The following is a 21,266-nucleotide window of genomic DNA, read 5'->3' on the forward strand; positions in this document are numbered from 1 at the left end:
TGCTATATATGTTTAAGATAAACTTGCTAAATAAGAAACTTTTTTCCTGCATTTTGGATTAATGTCTCTTTTATGTTGCAGTTTAATCTTCATTTTAAAGTGGTACTTACTCCTTAAGGTAAAAATGGCAGGTGAAAATTTTGGGAAACCTTGCGCTCAGCCCTCCTCTCTTACCTGGAGGCACAAGAGTGCACCCATCTCCGCCACACTCACTGAGGTGTGCTGCAGTGAGCCACCGGGAGACCTTGTGCTCAGCCCTCCTCTCTTACCTGGAGGCACAAGAGTGCGCCTGTCTCCGCCACACTCACTGAGGTGTGCTGCAGTGAGCCACCGGGAGACCTTGTGCTCAGCCCTCCTCTCTTACCTGGAGGCACAAGAGTGCACCCATCTCCGCCACACTCACTGAGGTGTGCTGCAGTGAGCCACCGGGAGACCTTGTGCTCAGCCCTCCTCTCTTACCTGAAGGTGCAAGAGTGCGCCTGTCTCCGCCACACTCACTGAGGTGTGCTGCAGTGAGCCTCTGGGAGACCTTGTGCTCAGCCCTCCTCTCTTACCTGGAGGCACAAGAGTGCGCCTGTCTCCGCCACACTCACTGAGGTGTGCTGCAGTGAGCCTCTGGGAGACCTTGTGCCCATCCCTCCTCTCTTACCTGAAGGTGCAAGAGTGCGCCTGTCTCCGCCACACTCACTGAGGTGTGCTGCAGTGAGCCTCTGGGAGACCTTGTGCTCAGCCCTCCTCTCTTACCTGAAGGTGCAAGAGTGCGCCTGTCTCCCCCACACTCACTGAGGTGTGCTGCAGTGAGCCTCTGGCAAACCTTACAGTGAGCGGCGCCCTGCTGATCTGCCCTTGGTTAAGATCCCCACCTCACTTGTTTTTGAACCCTGACGCCACAGCCTAACATGGTGCTTCTGTTCAAATTGGTAATGTTTTAACATTTCTGATAACGAATGTCTCCCTTAGCACTTTGTACCATTGGCATTGAAGATTAGGAGACATTTTTGGAGCACTGACTTGAGACCCAGAGCTTTCTGATGTCTTTCAGTCTCTCTGAAGTGACATTTATTTGAGATGACTTATATGGTGTGGGGTCTTTAAGGGTTTACTTAGTAGTTGTCAAAATCGTAAGGACTACTTTGGTTGCTCTTGTTTTTGTTGTTGATTTTACTGAATACATCCTCAATGACAGTGTGCTACTCTGGACAACGAACAGAACTCCTGTACCCTACTATTCCACATGGCTTGTCATTTGAAGAAATACTAACAAACAAATGAAAGCAATCTTGAGGTGCGAGCGTTTATTAAAATGATCAGTATTTTAAATGAACCTGAATTAATGGTCTTGTATACTAGTATAGTAATTTCAGAAAACAACACAGCAGTTCATAGCAAGAGTCATAAAATTCTTATTTCCTTTAACCTAGCAATTTTGGGGAAAAGCATCCTATTTTATACCTTCTAGCCTTCAGAAAAATGCAGAAATATCTTAGAAATCATCTATCACTGTGTTTTTTTTAATTTTCTTTATACTCATTGATTTCCACAGGCCCATTTATTAGTAAAGATATGTTATACTATCCAAAATAATGTATAGTTTGCAAAGCACTTAACGAATTAGTTTCTGCCTGTTTCATACTCTCATTTTACTCTAACTTTGAATCAGAGATTTAAATATAAAAAATAATAACTAGCATATATTTAGTACTTATTATATATCAGGTACTATTTTCTGTATGCTTTATAAATGTAAAATTATTTAATACTGAAATACTGTGAGAAGTTGTGATGCTTATTTATAATAAGAAACCCGAAGCCCAGAGGCATTAAAACTACATCCCTGGTTAAAAACTAAGAAGAGAGAGAAATGGGATTTGACCCCAGGTAAGCTGGCCCTTGACAATGGAAATAGTGCTTTTGCATATTATATAATTTAATATGTTTTTTGAAATACTTTTTATATTTATCATTTACTTTTTAATTTATTGCCATGGCTAGTAATGACCAAGAACATTGGGAGGATTTTAAAGAACCAGTTAAAAATACTGTCTTCAGTGATATCATTTATTAGAAATCCTATGTATGCTGATAAAAAGAAAACCTGAGTGAAACTTAAAGTGATGGGCTGCTATCTGCTCATTTCATTTTAAAAGATCATATAAGAACCCTTGCTGGATAGCTCAGTTGGCATGAACATCGTTCCAAACCACAGAGGTGGCCGGTTTGATCCCTGGTCAGGGCACATACAGGAACAGATTGATGTTTCTGTCTCTTTCCCTCTCTCTTTTCCTCTTTCTCCAAATAAATAAATAAATAAATAAATAAATAAATAAATAAATAAATAAATAAATAAATAAAGATCATATAAAGAAAGCATAATTCGTTAACGTCACCCTTCTTAGGTAAAAGTTTTTGGATGGTTGTAAGAATCTCTAATAAAGAAAGGAGCTATGAAACTCTTTATAATAATTCTTTTAAGCAAAAGTATGTGATAATTGTCCCCTGGCAATTTAGAGTTGGAGTATACTAAAAGCTACGCTGTTGCCGCTGGAGTGGCATTCCCAGCCGAGTTAGAGGTGGAGAAGCCCTGTGCACAGAGATGCGTGTTAACAGTCCTCAGTTGCCTTGTCAGGCCACTTGTGTTTTTGTTACTGCCAGTAAAACTGTAAAAAATGTGCAAGTTTAAATGTATGTAGTAAATGTTTCTTTTGTAGCATTGACTTTTACTACCTTCAGAGTACTGTTTTCTCTTTTAGGCGCCATGGGGCCACTTTTGAGTCTGTTTGGTTTGCTATGAGAAAAAAATAGAGAATGCTTCTTTGGGAAGACTCATCATTAATCAATAAACTATTATGCTGATTACAAATTTATTTTATAAAATGGGCACAAATATTGTGTATTAAAAACAAACCTTTAGCATTTCAAATTACGAGTGACTACAGAGATACAAATTTGAACTATCTTATTTGGAATAGACACTGATTTTGTCCAAATCATTCTTCAGTGTGAAAGGCAGAGTGGTGAGAAATGTGGAAATGATGTCTCACTTTCCCGTGCTGGCCAGGAGGATCCTTTAACTTTCTTCCGTTTTTGCGAGAACCAGGCTTGCTCATTCTTGGTGCCCATATCACTGCTCACAAAAATTAGGGGATATTTCAAAGTGAATATGAAGCTATAAAATATCCCCTAATTTTTGTGAGCAGTATATATTATTTATTTGTAAGCATTTAAAGAGCAGGAGTTCTTTACTCCTAGCCTCATTCAGTTTTTGCTTCATGCCCCTTTCTTGATACATCTATCTCTGGTACAGCTACCACGTAAGTATTGAGGTCTTTTCCTCTGCCATCAACTAGTCTGGAAACTCTGAGAACAGATACTGTTCCATGTTTTTGCTTATCTATGTATCTTGAGCAGTTATCACAGTCCCTGGAACAAAGAAGATAATTAGTAAATATTTGCTGAGCAATGAACTGTTTTGTCTTTGTTTTCACATGTACTTAGCATAGCATTTGATACACAGTGTTCAGTAAAGATTTGCTAAGACAAGTGAAAACAAATCTTTTAAATTTACAGAGTCCCTTGACAGTACTTGTAAATTTTTAAATGTGCAGATTACCGTATTTCCCCATGTATAAGATGCACCCTTTTTGGAAAAATTTGGTGTCTAAAAACTGGGTGCATCTTAGACAGTGGTTGTAGTTTTTTTTACTTGTATTTCCCGCTTTTTCGTGCTTGTTGTATTTGCACTCATTCTTTCGCACTTTTTACCAGTAGATTATAGTACGTTATGTAATACATTTTTTTTTTTCAAATTTCGGGCCCCAAAATCAAGGTGCGTCTTATACATGAGAGCATCTTATACATGGGGAAATATGGGCATACATGATCTTATTATTTCTGATTCTTTATTATTATTTTTAAACCTACATCTGTTGTAATAATACCTGTATTTTATTGAGTTCTTTACTGTGTGCTAAGCACTTAACATATTGAGCTAATCTAACTTCAGAACAATTTAGTTAGGCTTTCATTTACCCATTTTACAGATGAGGTAACTGGGACTCAGAAAGGTTAAGTCATTTATGTAAGGTCATGCAGCTAGTAAATGGAGAATTGAGTGTTTAGCCCAGGTAGCATGATTCTGTAACCTGCTCTTTCAGCCAGTATACAATTCCAAGTGATACACAGCACAGAAAACTGTTTGTGTATCAAAGAGAAGCAAGTTGTGTTGTCAGTGACTGGACAGTATTAGGTTAAAAAAATGTATAAAAATGTAATTAATTTAAGTCAAAAATATATAGTATATGTGATTTAATACTGTGGTTATAAAAGCAAGCTCAAGACTACTTGTTTTTATCATAAGTGAGGTGCTTGGGTTAGTCTGAGTTTGACTTGTAACTTTTTTTGTCTGTGCTTCTTGTAGGTTTGAGCGGCCGCTTCTTTGTCACCACTCTCCCAGCATTTTTCCAGTGAGTTTAAGTCATTTTCTGGTCTGTAAATACTAGAAACCAGTAGATGTGTACCAGAACTTCAGTGTTGTTTTCTCTGTCACCATTCGGCATATCGTCTGGAGGGAAAGGGACAGCTGTGCAGGGTGACACTGTTAGAGGACAGCTGTGCAGGGTGACACTGTTAGAGGACAGCTGTGCAGGGTGACACTGTTAGGGGAGGTGCTCAGAGTGCTGCAGGGAGGGGAACCGCGTGTCAGGCAGCCAGTGGGGCGTGGGCCAGAGAAGACTCTTCTGTGGCGTAGAAAGCTGGAATGATTCCTAATGGATGGGAAGGGACTGGTTAAATATCAATAGATAAGGTAGCCGGACCAGGCGGTGGCGCAGTGGATAGAGCATCAGACTGGGACACGGAGGACCCAGGCTTGAAACCCCGAGGTCACCAGCATGAGCGTGGGCTCATCTGGTTTGAGCAAGGCTCACCAGCTTGAGCCCAAGGTCGCTGGCTTGAGCAAGGGTCACTTGGTCTGCTGTAGACCCGGGTCAAGGCACATATGAGAAAGCAATCACTGAACAACTAAGGTGCCGCAGTGAACAATTGATGCTTCTTATCTCTCTCCTTCTTGGTCTGTCTGTCTCAGTCACAATAAGATAGATAGATGATATATAGATATCTAGATAGATATCTAGTTAGATAGAGTAGAGTAGAGAAGAGAAGGCCTTTCCAGATAGAGAGATGTCATGGAAAGCCCAGGACAAAAGGAGCTACTTCTGAGAACTATACTAGTTCTATATCGCTGGCCCAAAGGGTACAGTGGAGTCATCCTGTGTGATGAGTCCAGAGGGGTTTAGGTAGTGAGAGGGGAGAGAAAGGAAGGGGGGTGGCTTCTGGAGAGGCTTAGGAGATGGGGTCATTGGGACTCAGTGATTGATTAGCCTTCAGGAAGGAAAAGCCTGTGATACCTACCAATAGGCCGTGTATAACTAGTAAAAGCTACTAAGGAGCTATTAGAATAAAAGGAAGTTTGAAAGCTAGAGACCAAAAATGAAGAAGATAGTGTGAAGTGACTATGTTAATTTCAAATGGAAAAGTTTAGGTGATAGTTTGAGAATCCAAAGCTCAGAAGAAAGATTTAAACTGGAGACACATACTGGGAATTTCTCAGCATTGAGATAGATAGAGTTGAAATATATTTAGAGAGCACATATGCAGTGGGAATAGAAGTAAGTCATGGATAGAACTGAGGGTTGGCCAAACGTAGGTCAAGGAGTAAGGAAGTGAGAGGGGTGGTCAGAGGATGAGGAGGAAGTCCAGAGAGCTCATAAAAACCAAGGGGAGGAGGAAGGAAGGGTGTTTAGTGTAGTGGGCAGTGCCAGTCAGTGACAGACAGAAGAAAAATGGCAGAAACGTGCCCCATGGATATGGCACTTGAGAGTCATTGGATACCCCCAATATGAGTGGTTTCCATGGAGTTGGGGAAGCAAAACCCCAAGTTGCGTATAGTCCTGTACTAGGAGAAAGGGGTGAGTGGAGACTCTTCCCTAGGAAGCTGGACTCTGGAGAAGGCAGGAGCGAGGGGGTCTGGGGTGGCGTGTGACATAGGAAGTGTTTTGTTAATTTTGAGGGGAGAGACTTGAATGACATTAATTTGGAAATGTGGATACAATTTAAAAAAAATTTTTCCCCATTGATTGGAGAGAGTGAAAGAAGAAGGGAGGAAGAGAGAGAAAAGCATCAACTCCGTTTCACTTAGTTCCATTTAGTTGTGCATTCACGATTGCTGCTTGTGCATGCCCTGACCGGGCTGAACCTACAGCCGCTGGCATGCTGGGTCCACACTATCGACTGAGCCCCCAGCCAGGGCCAGGGATACAATTTTTAAAACTTGGTAACAACTGCTGTTTTGCTGTTCTAAAAGAAAAATTGAAATACTTGGTAGCAAAAATAATAAAAAGTAACTTGGCAGGAACTTTGCTTATATGTAGTTACAGATTTTGTGGTGATAAAATAAAATGTTTAATGCTTTCTGTTTCTGAATTTCTCATTTGTAATGGATTAATATTTATGCGTGCTTACTGATTTTATGCCTGTGATTTTTTTCTTCATATGAGCCAAGTTAAAATTCAGAGTGTAGTTCACTTGTAAAACCAATAGTTATTTTGATTATTATTTGTAACACTTGTTGTCTAACAGGTTTATTTTCTATTTGTTTTTACAATTTATAGCGCAAAGGATGGGATATTCCGTCGTTACCGTGGCCCAGGAGTCTACGAAGACTTGCAGAATTATATCTTGGAGAAGAAATGGCAATCAGTGGAGCCTCTGACTGGCTGGAAATCCCCAGCCTCTTTAACGTAACTTGTTATTTTTTTAAATAAGGAGGTGTTATTAAATAGGTGGTATCTAGTGAACAATTCATGGGCCATGAAAGTCTGCACTTTTTCTTTTTTTTTTTTTTGTATTTTTCTGAAGTGAGAAGTGAGGAGGCAGAGACAGACTCCCGCATGCGCCCAACCGGGATCCACCCAACATACCCACTAGGGGGCGATGCTTTTCGCATCTGGGGCGTTGCTCCATTGCAACCAGAGCCATTCTAACACCTATAGTGGAGGCCATGGTGCCATCCTCAGCTCTCAGGCCAACTTTGCTCCAATGGAGCCTTGGTTGTGGGAGGGGAAGAGAGAGAGAGAGAGAGAGAAGATAGAGGGGAAGGATGGAGAAGCAGATGGGCACTTCTCTTGTGTGCCCTAGCCAGGAATCGAACCCGGGACTTCCACATGGCAGGCCAATGCTGTACCACTGAGCCAACCGGCCAGGGCCAGGCTGCACTTTTCTTCATACCCGCTTCTGATTATCAGGATTGCGCATGACCATTGCTATGCTTCTGGGTGTATGACCCACATATGTTTCAGCTAGTTATCAGCATATCGGGCAGGAAGTACCCAGATTGAGGTGGATTACAGAAAACTCCCTCCCTCACTTTTGCACTACGCCATGCCAGCTGTTTTCTTTTTTGCATAATATGGTATTGAACACGTTTACTAGTCTTTCTTCCTTTTAATTATTGATAAGATATGGGAGTGAATCTTTCTTGAATTATAGTTCATGAAAGAATTGCTACTGTATTTTTTTTTTTAATTCAGTGAGAGGACGGGAGGCAGAGAGACTCTGGCATGAGCCTGTCTGGGATCCACCCGGCAAGCCCACTAGGGGGTGATGCTCTGCCCGTCTGGGGCATTGCTCTGTTGCTCAGCAACCAACTCATCTTAGCACCTGAGAGGAGGCCATGGAGCCATCCTCAGTGCCTGGGGTCAACTCGTTCTAATTGAGCCATGGCTGCAGGAGAGGAAGAGAGAGAGAGGGAGAAGTAAGAGGGGGAAGGGTAGAGAAGCAGTTGGGCGCTTCTCCTATGTGCCCTGACCAGGAATTGAACCTCGGACCTCTACATACTGGACCAGTGCTCTACCACTGAGCCAACTGGTCAGGGCCAGAATTGCTATAGTACTGATGGGGAAAATAAAACCTTTGGTGTCTTTGACTACCTAGCAGAATCTCTCTAGGAAACTTATGGGCACGATGGCAAACTGCATAATAATTTGTGAGGTAGAAAAAGCCATACCATAATAACTGGCTAAAGTGAAGGAGAGAAAAGGGACACAGAAAATCTCTTTGAGTTTCTGGTTTGAGTACTTGGTGGGTCTTGGTACCAGTTACTGATTTGAGCAAGAAAGAACCAAGGGTTCAGTGTCAGATGTGTGAAGTTTTCTGGAGACTTCTTTGTGGAACTGTCAAGTGAGTTGCATGGAAATGGGTCTCCGGAGAATTCAGGAGCACAGATACCAAGCATGTGGGAGCTGTCTAAAGCCTTAGAGTGGAGGGGATCACAGAGAGAGAAAGGACTTAGGACCTAGCCATAGGACAGCATGAAGTTAAGAAGTTGGGTAGAGAAGGAGTCAGTAAAGGGGAGTCAGGAGACTGAAAATGAGTACCAGTGAGCCGGGACAGGCAGGGGCTGTGACTCTCCAGAAACCAAGGGAGCTAGGGTGATCCTGAACAAAGATCATGTGTCCCATGGTACCAGGAGGTGAGAGAGGACCGAGTCTAAGGTATGGAGGAAGTGTCGACTTCCTTGGAGAAGCTTGTCGGTGGAGCTGCAGGGCCATGTGAGGTCAAGGGTAGAACGGGCTTTCATGCCGATGAAAACGATCCAGCAGAAAGGAAAACCGCTGATGCAGCAGGAGGGCTTGACGGAAAGAACCACGTCCTTCAGAAGCCAGAGGGCGGGGTCTAGGGCACAGCGAGGACTTAGACGGTGACGGCAGACAGGCTTTCTCTGGCGAAACAGGAGAAGGTGGGTGCAGGTGCACACCAGGCTCAGATTTGGTGGTGTGGAGATAAGAGCGATCACATGGTGGCTTCTGATTTCACAGTGACATGTGAGGAGCACTGTTAGCTGAGAGTGGTGGGGGAGGGGGAGAGGAAGGGTGTGAAGACAGGGAAGGGCACGAGCTGCCCTGTCGGGTAGAGCCCGAGAAATGCAGTGTCACAGGCTCACTGAGATTCGTGGCCGTGAAGGGAGGACAGTCCACTGGCTATCTGATTTCTCCCCAGAGACACGCAGCTGGCCACGGGTGGGTTTTTGCCAGGTTTATACAATGGAAGGAGGAAGGGCCCGGGGATTTGCATGTACAGGGTGGGGCAAAAGGAGGTTTACAGGTGTTTGTATGGAAAATAATACAATGGTTAACTAATAAGTAATACAAGAATAAACTGTTGTTCTGCACACTCACAACTGTGAACCTCCCTTTGCCCCATCCCGTCCTCATAGCAGGCTGAGCTCTGGCTGTGGAGTCCACGCTGGGCATGAACACGAGTGAACTCAGGAGAAGGGACAGGGCACTGCAGAGAGGAGGGCGGGCCCTCGGACCTGTTTCGTTTCGTTGTGTTTCTGCACCGTGTGCGTCACCAGCGTTTCTCCTCATTTTTTAGGATGTCTGGAATGGCTGGTCTTTTTAGCCTCTCTGGCAAGATATGGGTAAGTAACTAAATATATCCCCTTTGTGATGATCTCTGCAGAGGGATTTTTATGAGTAAGAATGTAACATCTGAACCATAGGAAAAATAAACATTATAAATGCTTTTATAATTTCACTTTTCTTTTAAAGCTGCTCAGCTCCTGTCCCCAGGGGTTCCCCGGGGAACTGTGTCTGTGTGTGGCAAGGCCTAAGTGAACAGTGACCTGTAACTGCTATGGAAAAGGCATCTTTTCTTAGGTCAGCTCTGAGTCTCTTTATGAAAGCTGAGTCAGGCTTATGTGGTTTTACTTCATTTTGTGTTCCTAGTCTCATAATCTCCCTGCAGATCAGATTCTCTAAGCCTGAAGCTGATTCAGTATGTCAGGGATCAGCAAACTACAGCTTGAGGGTGGGCTACCTGGTTTTGTTCTTTTTGAAAAGACTTTATTTATTGATTTTTTAGAGAGGGAGAGAAAGGTGGGGGGGGGGAGGGGGGAGGAACGGAAAACATCAGCTCAAAGTTGTTGCTCCCATGTACCTTAACTGGGCAAGCCTGGGGTTTTGAACTGGCGACCTCAGCGTTCCAGGCCGACGCTTGATCCACTGGGCCACCACAGGTCAGGCTGCCACCTGTTTTTGTAAATAGTTTTATTGGAGCACAGCCATGCTCACTCTGATTGCTTTCACTCTACAATGGTAAAGCTATGACAGAAACCATGTGGCCCACAAGCCTAAAATATTTGCTCTGCCCTTCAAGGAAATGTTTGGGTCCTGGCCAGGTAGCTCAGTGAATGAAACATCGTCCCATCATGCTGAGGTTGTGGGGTCAACCCCCATCAGGGCACATATGAGGCGCAATCAGTGAGTGCGCAGCTAGGTGGAACAACTGAGTGGAATAATGAGTTGGTCTTTCTCTCTCTTCCTCCCCTGCCCCCACCACTCTTCTCCCCTCTCTCTCTCTCCCTCTCTCCTCCCCCCCCCCCCGCCTCTCTCTCTCTCCCGCTCCCTGAGTTGGGTTTTTCTAATATATTCTGCTCCAATGGTATCTTCATTTAGAGTTTGTACTCAAATCTGTATGTAGCCTAAAATTGGTTCTGACTCTTTGATATTAATGTAAGGTATTGGGCCCATCAGGCAACATTGTTGTATATTTTAAGGGAACAGTAGGATGCTTCCTTGTAATGAGCACATAATATTGAATTAGGATCAGTTTTTCCACAAATGAAAACTGTCATTGCCTGGCAGTTAAAGAAACAAGCTCTGGGATCTGAAACTGAAGTAGATTCATTTTAATCAGTGATAACCTGGAAACACATATAAAGAAAAAATTAAAGTACCTAAAACGAAGAGCCCTAACCCTCTTAAGCTACTCTAAGACCACTGTGGAGTCAGATAGAGTAAACAGATAAAGACTTTATGTCTGCAGTTATGAAAACACAACTTGATTAATGAGACCGTAGCAATGATCACCTGAAAGACCACATTCTACCAGTTTTGTATCAGGGTTTCTCTAAGAAGCTCAAATAAATCCTTTAGAATGTAAGCTGATACAAGAACACTGAAGTGGAGCTTATTAAAATGAGAGGATATTTTGAATGTGCTAAAAAGTGTTTGACTCAGGCAAATGCTGTATTGCGTTCTAGAAAACAGAAAGTTTCTTGAGGGTCACTTTAATCATTTATTTTGCAGAAAGGGCATAAGAGATTGTGTAGACTGGCTTAACAGAACATTACTCATCCTAACCATATGAGTAAGGCAAATGGGCAGAGATGATTTTTTTTTCTTTCTTTTTTCTTTTTTTTTTTATGTAGGGAGAGGAGAGGAGGCAGGCAGACAGATGCCTGCATGTGCCCCAACTGGGATCCATCCAGCAAGTCTACTAGGGGGCGATGCTCTGCCCATCTAGGGCCCTTGCTTTCCTGCAACTGGAGCCATTTTTTAGCGCTAAGGTGGAGGCCATGGAGCCATCCTCAGCACCTGGGGCCAACTCACTCCATCGAACCATGGCTGCAGGGGGGGGGGGGGTGGAGAGAGAGAGAGAAAGAGAGAGATAGATAGAAGAGAGGGGGGGGTGGATAAGCAGATGGACACTTCTTCTGTGTTCCCTGACCAGGAATTGAACCTGGACATCCACATGCTGGGCCAGAGCTCTACCACTGAGCTAACTGGTCAGGGCCCTTGGGCAGAGATGATTTATAAAGCAAATCTGAGAATACTTAAATCCATGGGTCAGCACCAAGGCAGCCTGGCTTTCTGTGTCTTCTGATTCTTTGACACATTTCAGAGGTTGATCCTGATGGCAGCACTTAGTCATCAAGAAGAGCAGAAATGTTCAGTAGCATAGAATTTTCTAAAGTAGGGACCTGCACAGACATTTTAGAACTTCCATTGAAAAGGGTTTGATGAAAACAACATTTTGATGATCCAATACTTCTTTTGCCTGCTGGGTCCTGAGTGCTGGATTATTCTTTTTTTTTTTTTTTTTCATTTTTCCGATGCTGGAAACAGGGAGGCAGTCAGACAGACTCCCACATATGCTCGACTGGGATCCACCGGGCATGCCCACCAGGGGGTGTTGCTCTGTTGCATCCAGAGCCACTCAAGCACCTGAGGCAGAGGCCACAGAGCCATCCTCAGCGCCCAGGCCATCTTTGCTCCAATGGAGCCTTGCTGCGGGAGGGGAAGAGAGAGACAGAGAGGAAAGAGAGGGGGAGGGGTGGAGAAGCAGATGGGCGCTTCTCCTGTGTGCCCTGGCTAGGAATCGAACCCGGGACTCCTGCACGCCAGGCCGACGCTCTACTGCTGAGCCAACCAGCCAGGGCCTGGATTATTCTTATTAAACAGTTGAAGACAGAATGAAGATCAGTGTAGACAACAAAGGACAGATGATAGTCTTACAAATCAAGATTGCTTGCGTTTCCTATGACTAGTTTAAAGATTTGCGGCCCTGGCCGGTTGGCTCAGTGGTAGAGCATTGGCCTGGCGTGCAGGAGTCCCGGGTTTGATTCCTGGCCAGGGCACACAGGAGAAGCGCCCATCTGCTTCTCCACCCCTCCCCCTCTCCTTCCTCTCTGTCTGTCTCTTCCCCTCCCGCAGCCGAGGCTCCATAGGAGCAAAGATGGCCCGGGTGCTGAGGATGGCTCTGTGGCCTCTGCCTCAGGCGCTAGAGTGGCTCTGATTGTGGCAGAGCGATGCCCCAGAGGGGCAGAGCATCGCCCCCTGGTGGGCATGCCGGGTGGATCCCGGTTGGGGGCATGCGGGAGTCTGTCTGACTGCCTCCCCATTTCCAACTTAAGAAAAATACAAAAAAAAAAAAAAAGAAGAAGAAGATTTGCTACTGACTTTTACTTACCTAATAAATATTTATTAAACACTCTGGTTACATGTGTCAGCATTAAAATACTTGCTGAGTCTTTAGATTCATCTCTTAAATTGAATAAAAAATTGGAAAGACGAGATCTTAGATTATTCTAGATTACTTGAACAAGCTTTTTTGTTTACCACTGACTTAAGCCAGAATGAAATGTCATTTAATTGTATTAATACAGTACTTGTAAACTGAGAACGCAATGGGAGATACTAGAGTAATTTAGGTTTTGAGAAATACTCAATTGAAGTAGAAACTTGGACTCAGTTTTAGATCACTCATCTGTTCTGGGTAGTCATTCACTTGTTACCACTGCCTGTTGCTGGCATGTGGCTTGGAGCCATTTCATTGTATGCCTGCTAATTGCTCAGATTGGGGCGAATGTCTGTTTTTGAAGCTATTCTGGCCAAAACCAGTGACCACTAAACTGGCATGAAGAAGTAGGGCTCTGGCAAGTCCACATCTAAGTGGGCTGTGACTCCAGACGACCAGTTCATATCTGTAACTTCTGTGTGATTTTAACATGGAAGTAACCTCTTTGTTTTTATTTGTATTTATTTATTTTGTCTTTGGTATCAAATAGGATTCCAGGGAACAGTAAGCAAACAGGGGTGTGGACTTAAAGTCTGATGAAATCTCATTTTCTCATAATGAATTAACTGGGAAAACCTGTCTAATATATTCCATTTTAGGTTTTAGGATGATTTAGGAAAGTTGTTAAGGATGGGTGAGGGTAGAAAAATGAGAATCTGATGAGAAAAAGGAAGTATATAGACATTTTGACATTTTAATGGTTGCTATTCTGTACATAGTATTTGGTTCTACTTAAAAGTTGGTCAAGACCCAAGAAGTTTTTTTTTATTTTTATTTTTTGCATTTTTCTGAAGTTGGAAACGGGAAGCAGTCCGACAGACTCCTGCATGCACCTGACCAGGATCCACCTGCATGCCCACCAGGGGGCGATGCTCTGCCCATCTGGGGTGTTGCTCTGTTGCAACCAGAGCCATTCTAGCGCCTGAGGCAGAGGCCATGGAGCCATCCTCAGTGCCCGTGCCAACTTTGCTCCAATGGAGCCTTGGCTGCGGGAGGGGAAGAGAGAGACAGAGAGGAAGGAGAGGGGGAGGGGTGGAGAAGCAGATGGGTGCCTCTCCTGTGTGCCCTGGTGGGGAATCAAACCCGGGACTCCTGCACACCAGGCCAACGCGCTACCACTGAGCCAACCGGCCAGGGCCTAATTTTTTTTTTTTTTTTTTTTTTTATTGAGAGAGTGAGAGGGACTGACAGGGACAGACAGAAAGGGAGAGAGATGAGCAGCATCAATTCTTCGTTATGGCATATTAGTTGTTCATTGACTGCTCTCCCACATGTGCCTTGACTAGGGGGACTCCAGCACAGTGAGTGACCCCTTGCTCAAGTCAGTGGCCATTGGGTCAGATCTATGATCCCACGCTCAAGCAGGATGTGCCTGTGCTCAAGCTGGATGAGCCCATACTCAAGCTGGTGACCTTGGGGTTTCGAACCTGGGTTTTCAGCATCCCAGGCCAGTGTGCAAGAAGTTTAATTTTTAATGGATGCTATATTACATGTAAAAGTTAAGGTGTATCTCATTATTAGCAGAAACTGACCAAAGAAACCTATCATCATGGAGTAAGGGGCTAGGAAAACAATTTTACCAGAGTTCTATGAGGTAATTAACTCCAAAGAAATGTAACTCTTATTAGATAAAACCTTGAGTGTTACTCTCAGATTCTCAGTGTTGTAAAATTTGACTTGCTCTTGAAGAATCGTAGACTCATAAACCACCAGAGACCTTCATAGGAGCTCCTATATATAGGAACAATGTGCAGACCTGAGTTATAGCTAGAGAAGTAGATTTAAACATTTTTGGGCCTCATTATAAGTAAATTTCTTTTTTGTTTTGATTACAGCATCTTCACAACTATTTTACAGTGACCCTTGGGATTCCTGCTTGGTGTTCTTACGTCTTTTTTGTGGTAGCCACTTTGATTTTTGGTCTTCTCATGGGTCTGGTAAGAGCTAATGCCCGTCTGTTTTCCTGTCTCTGAAGTGAAAAGGGTCGCATGTGAAACTACAAAGCAGCCAAGAAAGGAGACGCACATAGACATCATTTTGTGTGTAATCTGAGCAGTTAAATAGCATTTGCATGTTTGATACTGCTTTAATGGTAATTGGAGATATAATGGAAAATTGATGAAATCATTTTCTTCTAATCCTGTTCCTTAAATATTCTGAAGATGTGTGCTGCCCGAAATAGAGGCCGCGATGAAAGAGCGAATAGAGATGGTACTGGAACTGCTAGTTTCCGAGACAGCCCTGTCTCGGCTGTGGGCGCACACACTGCCTACTCGATCAGAGCACTGCAGGGACAGGCCCAGCTGGGGGGCTGCTCCTTCAGTAAGGGGGGATTTCTTCTTGTTCATATCCTCCAGTTAAACCTCTGATCCTGGCCAGCTGCTTTCACATACACTCTGCTTTCCCCAAGGTCAATTTTGTAAGATAATGTTGGTGAAAACACAGTCAATATTGTGAAAAAAAGAAGATGCAAAGCACATCACTGTGTTTTCTTTGAATGTGACAGTCAGTGTCTAGTAAGTATCTGAATTTTTTCCCTAGGTTTTTTTTTTTTCTTTACAGAGACAGAGTCAGAGAGAGGGACAGGTAGGGACAGACAGACAGGAATGGAGAGAGATGAGAAGCATCAATCATTAGTTTTTCGTTGCGACACCTTAGTTGTTCACTGATTGCTTTCTCATATGTGCTTTGACCGGGGGCTACAGTAGACCGAGTGACCCTTTGTTCGAGCCAGTGACCTTGGGTCCAAGCTGGTGAGCTTTGCTCAAACCAGATGAGCCCACGCTCAAGCTGGCGACTTCGGGGTCTTGAACTAGGGCCCTCCGCATCCCAGTCCAGTCCAATGCTGTATCCACTGCGCCACCACCTGGTCAAGCTCCCTAGGTTTTTTAGGTAAGAGTTGGAATAATTTATTTAGATAACGGGGCAACTGTAAGTATTTGGGCATGCTTTATACTCTTTGACATATTTTTTTCGACATATTTTTTTTCTTTTTTTCCAAGTGAGAGGAGGGGGAGATAGAGAGATAGACTCCTGCATGCGCCCCAACCGGGATCCACTCGGCAACCCCCAACTGGGGCTGATGCTCTGTTCATGTGTGGCCATGCTTGCAACCAAGCTGTTTTTAGCACCTGAGGTGGAGGCTTCACAGAACCATCCTCAGCACCTGGGGCCAATGTGCTCGAACCAATTGAGCCATGACTGCCGAGGGAGGAGAGAGAGAGAGAGAACGAGGAAGAGGAGGAGCGGAGAAGCAGATGGTTGCTTCTCCTCTGTGCCCTAACGGGGCATTGAACCCGGGCTTCCACCCACCAGGCCATGCTCTACCACTGAGCCAACTAGCCAGGGCCACATAAATGTTTAATCTTTCTCTTTATCTATAGTTGATCAATTTGATTGAGCTTTAAACTAATTAATATAAATTATTAAAAGCTCTTATATTGCATATTAATTATTAATTATATAGCTCCTAAATGCTGTATGATAGAAATAAGTAATGATTACTAAGAATGCATAGAGATAAAAAGGACAGACTTTTAATTAAGATTATCTTAAAAGTCTGCCCTTAATTTTATAATGAATTTTGACTTTTTAGCAAAGTCTTTTTTAAAAATTAGCTTAAAATAGTAGTAATTATCTTTATAGCAAGTCACAGGTTAGTGCAACAGTCTTATTCCAGGGAGCCAAGGAGGCTCAGTTTTATTTTGCCGTATTTGAGATCTGACTGCTGATGTTAACCTCACAGGTTGGCATAGAACTTAGGTATGTTATTCATTAGGTCCTAGGTTTGCTCCGTTCTATTGCATTAACTGCTAATCAGCATGTCCCTAATGCTCTCGCCTACAAGGACTTGACTTTGGATGTAAATGTTCTCCTCTACTATCTAGTGCTATATTCTGGTAGTATATTCTGGAAATACACGAGTATGAGGTTTTTGTAGGGGAACAATATGAGGTCCCAGAAGATTCCGAGGTGGAGGTATAGAGAGTGTAGATTCAGTGAGCCTAGTGCAAGACCATTGAAAAGTCTTCTCAGCATAAAGAAGTTCAGAATTTTATCTCTGAGGTTGACTTTAAGCCCATGAAATCACGTCAGGCCTGCCTATGCCCTAAGTTCATTTGGAAACTTAGATTCAAATAGTCAGTGTAGGAAGGTTATATATATAAGAGGCTTGACCTGAAGAAAGAAAAGAGTGGATTGTAGACTGTTCAAGTGATTAAGTGATAAAGATACCATTCCCTTATAATAAATTGGAAAGAGAACTTTAACAAAATAATAATTCAAAACAGTAATAGACTCAAATTGTTCATTAATAATTTTCATAGTATAGCATTCACATTTCTCTACTCAAAATGCCATTTCTACAACTGTAATATGTGTTAAAACACTCAATAGCTAGATTTTTTGCCTTGAGTGAGGTCCCCAGGTGTACAGTCCAGTGCTCTGTGTTACCTTGGCCATTAACGGGGGCTGAAAGGAGAGCCCGGGCACGCAGTCAGGTGAGACTTGGTCCTGGTGACCTGGGAGGTGTCCGTCCCTCTCGGAGGTTCTGTGGAGTGGAACTATTACAGGTAGGCCCAGAGGGCCAGGATGTTTTCCATGGAGATGCAATTTACAGATCACGTCATTGCTTCCCGTAGCCCGACTTATATTTCCTATTTTTGCCTAGTTTTAAAATACTGGAAGCCAAAACAAGGCTGCTAGTTTGATTTTGGTTTGCTTTCTTTTTTTTCTTTTTTTTTTTTGGGTTTGCTTTCTTGATTGAACCTAGTGACGGTTGAAATATTTTACAAAATGTTGTTTTCACATGTAAACAAGGGATTGGTTTTAGAAATCAGGTACATATTTTGGATTTTAAACCGATAGGGAAGATCCCTAAGTGCATAGTCTGTATAGCAAATCACTGGCAGCAGATTTTCTGCTATGAGCAGCTCTGCTCTGAGGGGTGGAAGACGGCAAAGCCGGACAGGGGAGAAGCAGTGGCAATCACAGGCAGCAGTCTTGGCCTCCATTGTCTGGTCTCCATTTTAGTTGGTGTAGACACTGTCTACATCAGGGGTCCCCAAACTACGGTCCGCGGGCCACATGCGGCCCCCTGAGGCCATTTATCCGACCCCTGCCGCACTTCTGGAAGGGGCACCTCTTTCATTGGTGGTCAGTGAGAGGAGCATAGTTCCCATTGAAATACTGGTCAGTTTGTTGATTTAAATTTACTTGTTCTTTATTTTAAATATTGTATTTGTTTCCGTTTTGTTTTTTTTTTTACTTTAAAATAAGATATGTGCAGTGTGCATAGGGATTTGTTCATAGTTTTTTTTATAGTCCGGCCCTCCAGTGGTCTGAGGGACAGTGAACTGGCCCCCTGTGTAAAAAGTTTGGGGACCCCTGGTCTACATTTTGGTGCTTAGGTATTTTTTTCATGTGCTAATGACCGAGCCTAGCACAGAGCCTCCCTCCCCCTGAGGCATGTCACTGTCCATGAAGCAAGGAAATCCTTCCGCCTCCCTGGTTAGATGCATGCCTGTCTACACCTTTCTGGGTAGAAGCTGAAACCTAAAAACACAAGCGTGGAAGGGAAGGTGAAGAGGAAGGGAACACCCTCTTGTATACCCTGATTTTAAACACTGACGTTCTTAGCAGCTCAGAGTGTGGCCCATTCCCAGGGGATGGTTCTCCAGACCAGAAAACAGGTTAGAACTGAGAGACTGAGAGTGAGAAGGTTTTACTCTTTCTGAAAAGAAAGACTGTTCAGTGGAATTACGTACTATTAGACATAAATCAGACCTCGGCATGGGGCAGCCCAAACCTGTTCCTCCAGAGAGTCAAGTGAGAGAGCAGTGAAGTGACTTGTCGGGCCACGCAGCCAATGACAGTCCCATATGTCTTTTCTAGGCTTCCTCACCCAGCCCTCTAGATGTCACAGTAGGACTTACCACCCTGTTCCCCCAACCTCTCCTCCCCACACGCCCAATTTAATACCAGTATTTCTTGTCACTGGCAGGTTGTTTTTCTTTTTTCCTTTTGCAATATGTCCCAACCAAAAACTTTTCCTCCAGTTGGAATTGAGAAATGGGGAAAAAATTTACAAAAACAGTATGTCCCAAGAAGAGCTAGCTAATAAACACTTGACGATCACATTAAGATTATAAGTTTTTGACCCTGTTTGGTTGGCTTTGTGGTAGAGTGTCGGCCGGTGTGTGGAAGTCCTGGGTTTAATTCCTGGGCGCACGGTCAGGGCGCACAGGAGAAGCGACCATCTGCTTCTCCATGCCTCCCCTCCCCCTTCTCTCTCTTTCTCTCTCTTCTCCCACAGCCATGGCTCGAATGGTTTAAGCAAGGTGACCCTGGGTACTGAGGATGGCTCCATGGCCTCATCTCAGGTACTAAAATAACTCGGTTGCTGAGCAACAGAGCAGTGGCCTCAGATGAGAAGAGCATGGCCCAGCAGGGGGCTTGCCCAGTGGGTCCTGGTAAGGGTGCATGTGGGAGTCTGTTTCTTTGCCTCCTGGCCTCTTACTTAATTTTAAAAAGATTGATTGTAAATTTTCAATCTGTGTCTCTTCAGATGGAAGTGTTTTCCTCTTTGGAATTCAAATTAATTAAATGGCTTGGAGCTTTCACAGCCCACAGAACATGGTCTCCTCAAACAGGCATTCTGAGCTTTGCCTGGATCCAAGATCCCCCGTGATCCCCTGGTGCAGCTTAGAGGAGACAGGCCCCGGCGCCGCCCAGCTCTCCTGACTGCGCACAGGGCTTCAGGGCAGGGCCGCACGTGTGCCTGCTTCACGTGGGTCCTTCTTAGTCCTTGCCAGCGCTCTCGCTGGTCTTAATCTCTGTGTCTCTTAAGTGTCTATCAAAGTGCTTAATTCATTTTTCTTATGACATTTAATATCCATTTTGCTTTATAATTAAGGTGCCATTTTTTTCTTTTTTTTGAATATTGCCCCCAGATGTTAACATATCTTGAACCTAATGAAACAAATATTGAGTAAAGTAATAAAGGAGAATACAGATGGTGATAACCCTGAACAAAATGTAGATTAGTCACTTGATGTTTATAAAATCGAGTCAAAAAAGACTATGAGGCCCTGGCCGGTTGGCTCTGGTAGAGCGTCGGCCTGGTGTGCGGGAGACCCAGGTTCGATTCCCAGCCAGGGCACATAGGAGAAGCGCCCATTTGCTTCTCCACTCTCCCCCCCCTCCTTTCTTTCTGTCTCTCTCTTCCCCTCCCGCAGCCAAGGCTCCATTGGAGCAAAGATGGCCCGGGCGCTGGGGATGGCTCCTTGGCCTCTGCCCCAGGCGCTAGAGTGGCTCTGGTCGCGGCAGAGCATCGCCCCTGGTGGGCGTGCCAGGTGGATCCCTGTCGGGCGCATGCGGGAGTCTGTCTGACTGTCTCTCCCTGTTTCCAGCTTCAGAAAAATACAAAAAAAAAAAAAGATTATGACTTGCAGTCTTTAAAATTTTAGAGCATAGCCTGACCAGGTGGTGGCGCAGTGGATAGAGCTTCGGACTGGGATGCGGAGGACCCAGGTTTGAAACCCCGAGGTCGCCAGCTTGAGCGCAGGCTCATCTAGTTTGAGCAAAAGCTCACCAGCTTGGACCCAAGGTCGCTGTCTTGAACAAGGGGTCACTCGATCTGCTGTAGCCCCCTGGTCAAGGCACATATGGGAAAGCAATCGATGAACAACTAGGGAGCCACAACAAAGATTTGATGCTTCTTGTCTCTCTTCCTTCCTATCTGTCTGTCCCTATCTGTCCCTGTCTCTGTCACAAAAAATAAATAAATAAAAAATAAAATAAAATTTTAGAGTACATTTAAAATGCTGTTGTAGGACAGACTAGTCTTGTTTATGGTGAGGGTGGCCCATGTAAAGCCTGATTTTGGAGATTGTTTTTGTAAAGGCCATTGTAGACTTGGCTGATGGTGTCTATTTTCTTATACCTGCTTGATTTGTCTATTGTTAGTGGGCTGTCTGTTGACAGCTGACTTTATGACCCCTGTTCTCAATTAATAGTATTTTCCTATATTGTGTCACATTTAAAAAATAGGAAATTCTTAATTATACTCTTTTCTGCTTTGAGGACTTTTGACCAACTGCTAATTATTTTTCTGAATAACTGGTTATAGAAGCCAGGCCTAATTTTGAGTCTTTTCAGTGGTAGATGCCCTGTTTACTCACTATAAAATACCTTTGTTTACTCCTCCAGGTCTTGGTGCTGATATCAGAGTGTTTCTGTGTGCCACATCCAAGACATGTATCCGAACATCCTGGTAAGGATGATAAACGCATGCCATGGAGTTGTTTGGCATTCTTTGTGTCCATGTAGGTGGTGGATTTTCCTTCTGA

At 43.9% G+C, this 21,266-nt stretch overlaps 1 protein-coding gene across 1 annotated transcript in view; it reads left to right on the plus strand.

Moving 5' to 3' along the window:
- Nucleotides 1–21,266, plus strand: part of TMX4 (thioredoxin related transmembrane protein 4) — a 46,483-nt gene that overhangs the window by 19,573 nt on the left and 5,644 nt on the right. The window contains exons 3-7 of the mRNA XM_066387179.1: nucleotides 4,418–4,463; nucleotides 6,669–6,797; nucleotides 9,433–9,478; nucleotides 14,754–14,855; nucleotides 21,127–21,190. Coding sequence (XP_066243276.1) covers nucleotides 4,418–4,463; nucleotides 6,669–6,797; nucleotides 9,433–9,478; nucleotides 14,754–14,855; nucleotides 21,127–21,190 — 387 coding nt within the window. The remainder of the gene's footprint in view (nucleotides 1–4,417; nucleotides 4,464–6,668; nucleotides 6,798–9,432; nucleotides 9,479–14,753; nucleotides 14,856–21,126; nucleotides 21,191–21,266) is intronic.

Source organism: Saccopteryx leptura, chromosome 5 (assembly GCF_036850995.1).
Source record: "Saccopteryx leptura isolate mSacLep1 chromosome 5, mSacLep1_pri_phased_curated, whole genome shotgun sequence".
Classification (NCBI taxonomy): domain Eukaryota; kingdom Metazoa; phylum Chordata; class Mammalia; order Chiroptera; family Emballonuridae; genus Saccopteryx; species Saccopteryx leptura.